At 65.8% G+C, this 10,900-nt stretch overlaps 1 protein-coding gene across 1 annotated transcript; it reads left to right on the top strand.

Moving 5' to 3' along the window:
* The first annotated feature begins 1,891 nt into the window (after positions 1-1,891).
* LOC123019631 (dnaJ homolog subfamily A member 1-like) lies at positions 1,892-10,474 on the top strand. The gene is made up of 8 exons (XM_044422654.1): positions 1,892-1,919; positions 4,354-5,048; positions 5,142-5,334; positions 6,729-6,833; positions 7,411-7,638; positions 7,827-8,057; positions 8,185-8,285; positions 8,663-10,474. Exons 2-8 carry the CDS (start codon positions 4,902-4,904, stop codon positions 8,888-8,890), a joined length of 1,233 nt encoding a protein of 410 aa, XP_044278589.1. The 5' UTR covers positions 1,892-1,919; positions 4,354-4,901; the 3' UTR covers positions 8,891-10,474.
* The last annotated feature ends 426 nt before the right edge of the window (positions 10,475-10,900 follow it).

The following is a 10,900-nucleotide window of genomic DNA, read 5'->3' as shown; positions in this document are numbered from 1 at the left end:
TTAGAAAGTCCGTGCTAGGATCTAATGAAAGCACCTGAAACATGGATCAAGAGGTTCCTTTGACCTTATTTATGTATTTAAAACATGTTTATCCCATCCTGCCCGATAAAACATCTCAGGACAGCTTACCTTAGTGTTTAAAATGATGAGAAAGGAAATATTGCGTCTAAATTACAAAACAAAACATAAACAACCAAGTATTTCAGTTCAGGAGCTTCTTTCAAGTCAGTAGCTCTTGTTTAGTCATGAGAAAAAAATACTATATAAATATAGGTAACAGAGACATGGAAGGAAAGCTGCAAAAAGACATGGGGATTAACTTGCTCCTTAAAGTTATTTCCGTTTGCATTATGTGCTACGTGTTTGAGAAATAATTGTATTGTTTTACCTTTTCATACTGTGTTCTTGTTTTGATGATAAAGAAAAGGTAATTGGCAGGAATATTTTCTGGACGCTCGTAAAACATGTATCATCCATGTTCAGATATCATCTAATACCCACTGGATCCCCAAAAATAGGTTTACTATGCTCAGGAGAATTTTAGTTATCCAAGGCAATCCAATGCATCAAGGTGTACATCTTCCAGCATTCCTGGATGCACTCATTGGGAACTGAAGGCCCCTTTCTGCCTAAATTCACAAAGGATTGTAGGTGGAACTAAATCCAGAGAGCATGAAAGCATACAGTGGTACCTCGGCCTCAGTTCAAGACCAAATTCTGTCGCGAACAAAAACATCATAAAAATTTTGACTTGGGTCGCAAACTCCTCATCGAGTGGTGACTGCGATCGCAGCCATCTGCCCCCCAGCGTGCCCACGTTCGCGCCTGTCTCCCCCTCCAGCCCACCGGGATGACGGGCATGTGCAGGGATGACGGGCACAATTGTGGTCGTGCTGGGGGGGCGGGGAGACGGCCACGATCTTTGTTGTTGTCACTTTGCTACACATTTTTCTGATTAAAAAAAAAAGTTACAGAACGGATTAACCTTATTTACATTGACCCTTATGAGGAAATTTATCTTGGCTCACGACCACTTCGGGTCAGAACCAGAGTCCTGGAACGGATTAAGTTCGTGAGCCAAGGAGCCACTGTATTCCTAAGAGGCAATTTGTGACGTAATCTCAGGGACCGGGGGTACAACTGAAGTACAGTGTGTATGTGTGTGTGTAAAAGTATATATAGCCCATTGCCAGACTGTGCATAAAACCACACTGCCTTTCCTGTAAGCACAGTGACTTCTAACACGTTGCACACGGTGAGCAGCATGATTCAGGACTGGTTCCAGAACACAAGTTTTCTTTCTTCCCTTCTGATAACAGAAAATATATGGCCTCGTACAGAGCTTGCTACTGAGATCGCAACCTGTAAGGGGCAAGTGCTTTTGATGCCATATATGCCCTTATGCGGATTACATGCAACGACAGCAGCTCTCCCGGGCGGAGGTTGTCATTCAGCCTCTTTGAGAGCGTGTCCACGGGCCCCTCTGGCAGACAAACAATGCACGTGAACGGGAGCCCGGAGTCCCGGGCAGCGAAGGCTCGGCCCGGTGCGCAGCGCCTTCCCTGGCGGGACACGCGCGGATCGCCAGCCCGAGAAGCTCCGCACCGCGTGCCGCGGCGACGCGACTTTCCCTCCTTCTGCCTGGGCGAGGAGGCCCAATCGGGGGTGGTGGCGGTGGCTCCCGGCCCAACCAGAGAAGCGCAGAGGCGGGCCGTTCTCCTAACGGTCTTGGAGGGAAGGGCGGCGTTCCTTTGAGGAAGAGGCGCGTGGGCGGAGCTTCCCCGGAGGAGCCGCGGGGGCCGGCCAATGGGTGGGCCCCTCGCTGGACGCGCTGGCCAATCGGCGCGGGAGGGGCGTGGCCCCGCTTCCAGAGAGTTCCTAGAAGGGAGGCGGCAGCACGGAGGCCGGAGCGCCTAAGGGTGAGTGGCGCCTCGGACGCCTGGGTCCCCTCGCCGCTGCCCTCCCCGGCACACGTGGCCCGCGCCGCCTGCCGCGGATGCTGGGCCCTGGAATCCCCGGAAAAGGCACCGTGCCGCGGGGCGACGGCCCTTCCTGGGCGCCGTGCGCCCCCTGCCCCGCGCCCGGGCGGCCCCTTCCCCAGCTCTCGGCGGCCGCGCTGCCCGCGGGACCCTCCGGGCCGCCCGCCCTCGCGAGGCGCTTCCCGGAGGACGGCGCGCGTCCCCCCGGGCGCTGGCCGTGGTGCTGCGTCCCGGAGGCGGCGGGGCCGGGCGGCTCGCCGGGGAGCGGCGCCCGGCCCCCAGGCGCCGATGCGGACAATGGCGCCGCGGGCGGGCGGGCGAGCTCCCTCCGAGGAAAGCCGCGGCCCCTGCCCGCCTCGGAGAGCCGGGAATCGCGGCACGGCGGCTGCGGAAAGGGCGGCCCGGGCCAGGCCGGCGGCCTCCGTGCGTGTGCGGCTCCGGTCCCGCGGAGGAAGCGGCCCGCGGCGGCGGTTCCAGGCGCCCTTTGCGCGCTGCCGGCACCTGCTCGGGCGGGGAGAGCGAGTGGCGGCAGCCCCGGGAGCTGGCGCGGAAGGCGGCTGCCCGTGCGCCGCGGGCAGGCGGGAGGCGGCGGAGCCCGAGCAGAGCGGGCCGGGGCGCTGCGGGCAAGAAGACGCCCAGGCGAGCCGCCCCGATGATGCGGCCGAGCCTGCGGGGGCCCAGCCGGGGGCCTGCGGAGCTGCCTGCCCCCGTGCCGGGGGGCCTCCGGGGACCTGTCTGGCCTCCATCCGCGGCTCCGCCTGGAAGCCAGTGGCCAATTCAAAGGGGCGAGATTGGGAGACTGCGTTTCCCGTGCACGGAGCCGGATTGGACCTGGGCACGCCGAAGCTCTCATTGTTAGAAAGCTTGGAGCTTGTATCGTGGCGGCAGCTCCCGGTCTGGGGCAGCATCCTGGGTGCCGGTCCCTTAGGTGCAAACCGGCCAAGCAGGTCATCATCGCCTGCCCTGCCTTGCCACAGAGATCAAAGGCAGCACCTGTCCTGGGTTTCTTGCATATGCAGGATAATCTTGGGCCTGTCATGAGAAGGAGGCTGTTCCCAGCCTGCCCCACTTAAGGCGCCTCCCTTGAGTCTCGCCTTGCCTGGAGAGCAAACGCCTCATCTTGAGTTGGACTCTTTGTCCGTCTGGCCCGGCGCTGCTGATATCATGTGCAGCGGTGGCGAGCCAGCAGTTCAGAAAAGAACTTTTCCAGCCCCAGCTGGCAATTGAATTTCTGTGTGTGAAGCAGGGGCTCCACCACTCCACTTTGGCTCCTCCCAAAGACGTGCCACCGGCCTAGGGAACAGCACGGGTGTGGGGAGAGCGGTGGACTGATTTCTGTGCAGAGAGCAGCCGCCGGGATCTCCGTGGGATCCCTGGGCAGCGGCCGCCGTCGTCGTGTCTTGCCCTTCATGCCTCACTCACCTCTGGCACGTCAGAATCCCCTCCAGGCACGGCAGTGTTGGTCAAGGAAGGGGTGCCGAGTGGCCCCCGCTCCTGGGCCCATCCCTTGGTCCACCCAGTGGGGACCTGGGTGGCTCTCACAGTGGTCATGCAAGCGGGCGCTCAGTGGCAGGCACTGAACGCCCCGCCAGCAAAGCAGCGCGTGCCACGGGCTTCCGTCGCCCTTGGCCGGAGATGGGACGACAGAGCCGGCAGAACTGGCCTGTGCGGCTGCTGGTCAGGGCACTGCCAAGCCGTGGCCGGGTGCCGGTCGGCGCTTCCAGCTCGGCATCGGGAATGTGCCGCCCCTCCTGGCGTGGCTCGGCCTCACCCGGATCCCGCCGTGCCCCTTTCCCCAGAGAGAGGAGCAGGAGGCGCATCGCGGTGGTGGGGTGGTGGGCCACGCACGCGAAACGCGCGCAGCGGTTGAGGCCTTGCGGCTGATCTCCCGGGGGCCTCCTGCCAGCGCTCCTGTGCCCCAGGAGCAAAGCCCCTCCGGAGACGCTCCGTGCTGCCTCACCCGGGAAGCTCAGGCGTGTCCAGGAGCTGCCCCGGGCCTTGTGCTCGGGCTGCTCTCAGGCAAGGCCGCCCCCGGGGAGTCGCTGCACACGGCTGCCTGCGTGGTCCGTGCAGAACAGCTGGCGGGGCTGCCTCTTCCCCTGCCGCTCCAGGGGCCGCCTGGACTTGTGGCAGCGCCGAAGGACAAGTTGGCGGGGGCAATGCTCACAGAACCGGCACCGGGCAGAGGCTGGGAGGCCGCTGCCCCGTGCGCATTCGCCCTCTGCGGCGGGTGGCGCCGCAGGTTGGTTCTCCTCCGGAGCAGGGGCAGAGCGGCGTGGTGACTGCCACGGGCGTGAGATGAAGGAGAGCGGAAAGTAGAGCAGTGCGGAGCCGGCTCGGTCGGTGCCTCTCCACCTCCTCTTCCTTCCCGCAGCACCCCACGCCCAGCGGGACTCAAAAGGCACACGCTCGTCCTGTGGGGCAGGCCAGCTAATAAGCACCTTGGAGCCTGACGCACGCCCCACGCCCTCCTGCTGGCTTCCTCCCGCGGCTTCGCACTCGCAGAGGCATTCTGCCAGCCTCCGTGGCGTCAGGGCTCCGAGGGAAGGCAGCCGCTGCGGCAGCGCCGGTGTCAGGTGGAGGCTTGGTGGGAGCGGGGAGACCCGGGTGGACGTGCCCCACTGCGGTCCGCAGAAGCCCCCGGACGGGCGGCCGCAGGTCGAGGGTGGCAGGAGGCGGTGAATGACATCTCTTCCACACGGCAGCTGGCGTGGTGCTCCTGGTATTCCTTCCGTGGGTGAACCCTTTCGTGGAGGTTTGGGCTTTTGGTGTATAGGCAGTTTTTTACGTGCGGGCTGTTCTACTGTGTTTACGAAGACAGGGTTCCCGGGCCTTGACCACGAGCCGAGGGGCGGCTCGCCTCCTCTGCTCAGAGCGCCAGGACCGTGATTGCCAGGCCGCCTTCCCCGTCCCCCACACCGCATGCCGGGAGGGAAGATGGTGAAAGAAACCGGCTACTACGACCTGCTGGGCGTAAAGCCCTTCGCCACGATGGAGGAGATCAAGCGCGCGTACCGGCGGCTGGCGCTACGGTACCATCCGGACAAGAACCCCACTGAAGGGGAGCGGGTAGGTGCCGAGGGGGAGCGTGCTGGGGCCGAGGCCGGGGCACCCAGCTGCCCAGGGGCGCACTCATCCCCCCTGCTCTTCTCCGCTCTGCAGTTCAAGCAGATCTCGCAGGCGTATGAAGTGCTCTCGGATCCCCACAAGCGCTCACTGTACGATCGTGGTGGGGAGCGGGCCATGAAGGAAGGGGGCGTGGGGGGCAGAGGTGGCTTCGGGCCCCCCATGGACATCTTTGACCTGTTCTTTGGAGGAGGGGGACGCCCTCATGGACCCCGCATGGAGAGGAGAGGTACTTGGGGGTCGAGGAGGAGGGGCTGGAGTGGGTGCGGCCGGCCGGAGGCCGCTTCCAAGGCTCCGGCTTCGCGGGTGGCTCTCGGCGTGGCGATCTCGGCAGGGGGAGCAATAGCCCAGCAGTGGCGCTGCTGTTGGCACAGGTGGGCCCCTTAGGAAGGGGCTGGGCAGGGGAGCACCCCCAGCAAAACCAGCCGCGCAGCCCAGCCGGCCTTCCTAGCCGTGCTCCGCTTGCCCGTGGAGGAAGCGCCGCAAGGAAGGCGGAAGCAGCTCTTCCCGGCGTGGGGGACCAGGGAGGAGTGAGCGGGAGGGGCTGGGCGTCGGGCCCACCCCAGCCCCGAGGGGCTCAGCACCAGCCGCGGAGCCGTGCTGCCAGGTGCAGGGGCTGCGGGGCCGCTCCCGTCCCGTCCCGCCCCGCCCCCCCCACAGGCGGCTGGCTCCCAGCAAGGGCCGTCCGGAGCCAGGGAGTGGCACGGCTCGCCCTGCCCAAATTCCAGCTGCACCCGAGCGGCTGCACCTGCGCACCCGGCTCCCTTCTCTGCTCCGCATGCCAGGCAAGCTCCTGCTGACTCAGGACCTTCGCCGCCTGAGCTGCCGGCCTGAGTCACGCGCTCACAGGAGCACGGCTTCCTGCCTCCGAGGGCTCGTGATGGTGACTCTCCCGGATGTGCAATCCAATCAGTGCTGCTGGCGCGGCTCTGGGATGCCGGGAGCTTTGCTTTCAACTCCGGAGCACAAGACGGGCCCTTTTAGCGTTGCCACAGGCCAGTGGGGCACAGCAGGCTCCCGGGGGCTCGTGCAAAGAACGCCGGATTGTGTGGCAGGAGGGGGCCGCTTCCCAGGCAGGCTTTCAGCAAAGCCATGGGGCTCAGGCGGGGGCCTTCCTGGCCCGCCCTCCGTCTCCCTGCAGTGGGCAGAAAGGGGGGCGTGGAGTTTCTTGGAATAACTCTGTGGCTCTTTGGCCTTAAGCTCTGAGGCCTGTGGGGCCTTGACGGTGCTGCCCCTGCCCTTCCAGTGGCCTCAGCTGCTGGCCGTCCCCCACTCAGCGGCAGTAAAGCGGGTCCTGTCCAGCCAGCAGAGCATTTGTCTCCTGTGCAAGCAGGAGTCTCAAATTCAGCACCACCAAGGAGTGAGTTTGTGAGGTTTAGGCGAGCTCAAGTGCCCCCAGATGCGTCCGGGGGCAGCAGGGACCCTGGCCGGCCCGAGAGGGGATGCCGGCGAGATGGGAGCAACCTCAGCTGCTGCGGGCCTGCAAGAGGCGGGGGGCTGCCCCACAGCAGCACTTTCCCCTCAGTGGGGGGCTTGTGCTGCTTGATTGCTTGGATGTGATTTCCATGCAGCCGGCAGCCAAAGCTCTCTAATTCCTTCCCCCCTTGGGTCTCCTCGTCCCAGGAAAAACAGCCGTCCACCAGTTGTCTGTGACCTTGGAGGACCTGTACAACGGCGCTACTCGAAAGCTCTCCCTGCAGAAGAACGTCATTTGCAGAAGTTGTGGCGGTAAGAGCAGGCAGCCGTGCCTGCAGGCCGCCTCCGCCTGGGGCCCGCCTCTCGTCTCCTGCCTGCCTCTTGGAAGGGAGCTGTGCCTTGCCCGTGTCTGAGTTGTCCCCCAGTGCTAAAGGGACGAGGCGGGGGACCGGCTCCTCTCCTTTTCGCGCACAGGTGCCCCCCTGAGCCCACCACCAGGGCGGGTCGGTCCTGGGTTTCTGACCAGCGAAGGAATTCCGGTGCCTAGAAAGGGCCCTTTGATAGAAAGGCTTGCGAAGGCCGGACTCTCTTTGAGCGGAACATTTGCCCCACGGAGAGCCTCGCGGTCCCGCCTGGGCAGCCTCCGTCCCGGGCTCCTTGCAGGAAGCTGGCTGGGCGGCAAGTGGGAAGGGCCTCCCCCTCTTTCTGCCGGTAGCCCTGGAGAATGACCCCCCCTTGTGGAATGCGTCCCGGGGCTGGCTGAGCCAGGAGCTCCCCGGATTTGAAGCCGTGTGGGGGTGGCCGGGCAGGCATGGCCAGCGGGTGCAGAGGCAGCCCGGGGCCTGGCCTGTTCTCGGCCCCCGGCAAGCCGCCCTGCCTCCCGTTGCAGGCCGTGGAGGCAGGGAAGGCCTCGACACCAGGTGCCCCAAGTGCCACGGCTCCGGCGTGGAAGTGGTGGTGCACCAGCTGGGCCTCAACATCATGCACCAGGTCCAGACGATGTGCTCGCACTGCCAGGGCCAGGGCGAGTGGGTGCGGCCCCTGGACCGCTGCCTCACCTGCAACGGGCGGAAGGTCACCCGGGAAAAGAAGATCCTTCACGTCCACCTGGACAAAGGTGAGCAGAGGCGCAGGGGCCCTTCCCCATGGCAGGGCACCTCGGCGTCCACATCCTGGGCCAGTGGCGGGGCCACAGAGGGGGGTCGTGGGCTGCACAGCTCGCCCTGTGCCCTGCCCGGGCAGCCGCTCACCCGCCAGGGACCGGAGCTGGTGGCCCCTCTGCAGCCCCTCTGTGCTGCCCCACAGGCATGGCGGACCGGCAGAAGATCACCTTCCACCAGGAGGGCGACCAGGTTCCTGGCTTCGAGCCCGGAGACATCGTCATTGTCCTGGACCAGAGGCCGCACCCCGTCTTCCAGCGCCGGGGCAATGACCTCCTCGTCGAGAAGGAGGTGGCGCTGGTGGACGCCCTCTGCGGCTGCAAGCAGGTCATCCGGACGCTGGACAACCGCCGGCTGCTGGTCTCCTCGCGGCCAGGTGAGGCGGGCGGCTGCGCGGAGCGGGGCGTGTGGGGGCCGGCTCCTCTGCGTGGCTGCCGTGCTGAGGGGGCAGGAGGGGCATGGCTGGTGGGCCCCTCCCCTTCAGGGCTGCCTTGTCCGCTCAGGAACAGTCATCAAGCCCGGGGACATGAAGTGCGTCCCCAACGAGGGGATGCCCATCTTCCGGAACCCGACGCAGAAGGGGAAGCTGATTGTGCTCTTCAAGGTACGGGGAGCCCCCGGGGGCCTGGCGTGCAGAGCCGCCTGGGATGGGTGGCGGCTGAGGGGGAGGCCCCCTGGGAATGGTCCATCCAGGGCCCTCTTCCCTCCCCGGGCCGCTTGTCCAGCTTTCTGGGCGGCCAGCGAAGCACGTCATGGGCAGCAGGACTCCCCAAGACACGAGGCCTCGCCCTGGGGCTTGTGGGGGCCTGGGGAGCGCCCCGGCCTGGGGAGCAGGGCCCTACTGGTGCAGCCGGGCAGAGCGTCCGGAGCAGCGGGCTGCTCGCGCCGTCCACAGTGGGCGGGCGGCCACCACGCGCGCGGCTCCGGCTCCCGGGGCCTGTGGCGGAGGCGCCCCGCTGACGGCCCTCTGCCCCGCTGCAGGTGAAGTTCCCCGAGCCGGGCTGGCTGCCGGCACAGCAGCTGCCGCAGTTCCAGGCTTTCTTCCCCCACCGTGAGGAGGTCATGGCCACCGAGGACACGGAGGAGGTGGAGCTGAGGGAGTTCTTTCCGCAGCCCGACTTTGGCGGGAGGCGCTTTCCTGGCGAGCCCCACCCCGGGGACGACTTCGAGGACCCCCTGCGGCCTAATGTCCAGTGCCATGCATCGTAGCACCGCGGGGCTGAGCCTTCCGGGGCCAGGGGGCACGGCGGGGGAGAGGGCGGAGGGTGAGCGGTGACGCCCCCACCCTGCCGCCGCCAGACAGCCCAGAGCGCATCTCCCAGCCTCGCCTCTCGTGCTTCCGAAGGCAGCCCGGCCAGTTCCAGGGGATCCTGGATTCCGGGCGGCTGGCCCTTCCCACCGCACGGAGCACGAACTCCTTTTTCGGGGCCCGTCCAGGGCCCGGGTGTCTTCTGGAGGGGTGCAGGCACCCTGTTTGCGGCCCTGTGATTTCCGAATTGTGCGAAGGCCGTTGACAAAAGCGCCCCGGAGGCCGTGCAGAACCGGGCGAGCCTCACAGCGGCTGCGTCGCCTCCCGGGCCTTTGTGGCACAGGCCCGACGGCCCCGTAAGCAGGAGCAGCACTCGCTTGGCCGGCCCGGAGGGGCTCCCCGGTGGCCCCTGCGCTGAGCAGCCCTGAGCGGGGCCAGCGGGCCTTTGGTGCAGCAAGGGCTATCTGCCCACGCGAAGTGCGGCCTCGGAGAAGCCATTCCGCCCGGGCGGCAGGAGGAGCAGCGGGCTCCCCGGCTGGGCCGGGAGTGCGTGGTCATGCGCCGCCTCTGCCTGCTCGGGCCCGGGGCTCGGCCCGTGTCCCCGGAGAGTGGCGAGCAGGAGTGGCCGTGTCCTGCGGCAGCCACCGAAGAGCGGGAGCTGAGCCTCGTGGGCCCAGGAGCTGGCCTGCTTCCTCGGCCGTGGCCGCGCGGCGGTCTCGCGATGACGGACCAGGCTCCAGCAGGCCTGGCACTGGCCTGAAGGGAGGCAGGTGCACGAGGGGCCCCAGCGGAGGCGGGGTGACCGCCACGAGGCCCCGGGGCCCTCTTCAGCCCGGCCCCGTCCCTCCGGCCCGGCTGTGCTCTGGCCCTCCCTGGAGATGGGGCCTGCTGGCCGGCCGCGGTGCCCAGGCGCCTCTCAGCCCCGGCCGGGTCCTCTGCCTGAAGTGCCTTCTGAACCATGTTTACATTTGTGCTTGGCAATATTCCCCCGATGCCTGTGGCCCCGGGCACTGACCGTGTGCCCTCCCCAGGCTCTTCCCGCGGCTGTTGCGGCCCCGCTCCGAAGAGCCGCAGAACAGCGTGTGGGTCGCGTCTGGCCTGCTCGCCTCGCCATCCTGCTCCGCCACGCAGGGGCTCCTTCCAGAGCAGGCAAGCCCCCCCTCCGGCCCACATCCCTCCCCACAGCGGGAGCCTGCCCTGTCCAGCCAGCGCTCGGCGGGAGGGCCAGAGGGGGCACCCCATCCCCTCAGCAGAGAATTCCACGGAAGCAGGGCCTGCTTGCACCTCCCGCGCACGGACGGACTGCGCACAGGCCGAGATGGCCCTGCGGCCTGTGGCCTTGCCTTTCTTTCTGGAACAGGCACAAGTTCCTAGTCCATGCAGAGGCCACAGAGGTCTGCTTGCCAGTGGTGGGGGTCTTGGGCAAGGGAGGCGGGGCTCTGAATGAGGCTTTCTTTTCTGTGGTCTGGGGACTGCAAGCTTTGCTTCCTTCTGTGCCCGCGCTGCTAGTGATTTCAGAATAAATGTAGAACAGAGGAAAAATATTTGAAACGGGGTTGCTTGGAATTATTTTCTCGGCACAGGATGTCATCTTGAAAGGGCAGGACGAGCACCGTCCAGGCTGATGGGCAGAGGAGCCCCAGGCCGTGGTGTCCGGGCTGCCATAGAAGAGCTTGCTTGGGCCATGGGGGAGGGGGTGCCCCGGGGGCAAGAAGTGGCGGCACCGGGCGGCTGAGCAGGCAGTCCTGCGCCCACATCAGGCCTGCAAGGCGCTCCCTCCTCGCTGCCTGAATAGAAGTCCGGGGTTTGGCGGAATGGGGCCCCCACCCGGCCCATTCCCTGAGCAGAAGTGGTCTCGCCCCAGCCCTCATCCGGCTTCCTGGCCACCATGGGGCCTGTGTGGCATCGGCCGCCCCCCTGCAGCTCCAGGACGCCTCCCCACAGCCCCTCCAGCCCAGCTGCTCCACATG

Source organism: Varanus komodoensis, unplaced genomic scaffold (assembly GCF_004798865.1).
Source record: "Varanus komodoensis strain SLA01 unplaced genomic scaffold, ASM479886v1 scaffold132, whole genome shotgun sequence".
Classification (NCBI taxonomy): domain Eukaryota; kingdom Metazoa; phylum Chordata; class Lepidosauria; order Squamata; family Varanidae; genus Varanus; species Varanus komodoensis.
Note: the sequence above shows the minus strand (reverse complement) of the source record. Positions and strands in the feature narration are given on the sequence as shown.

What these genes read in the sequence shown, in the direction of transcription:
- LOC123019631 (XM_044422654.1), top strand. Translation starts at nt 4,902, where the DNA reads ATGCCGGGAGGGAAGATGGTGAAAGAAACCGGCTACTACGACCTGCTG. An exon ending in ACCCCACTGAAGGGGAGCGG is followed by an intron (nt 5,049 to 5,141) that starts GTAGGTGCCGAG and finishes TCCGCTCTGCAG; the next exon opens with TTCAAGCAGATCTCGCAGGC. An exon ending in CATTTGCAGAAGTTGTGGCG is followed by an intron (nt 6,834 to 7,410) that starts GTAAGAGCAGGC and finishes CTCCCGTTGCAG; the next exon opens with GCCGTGGAGGCAGGGAAGGC.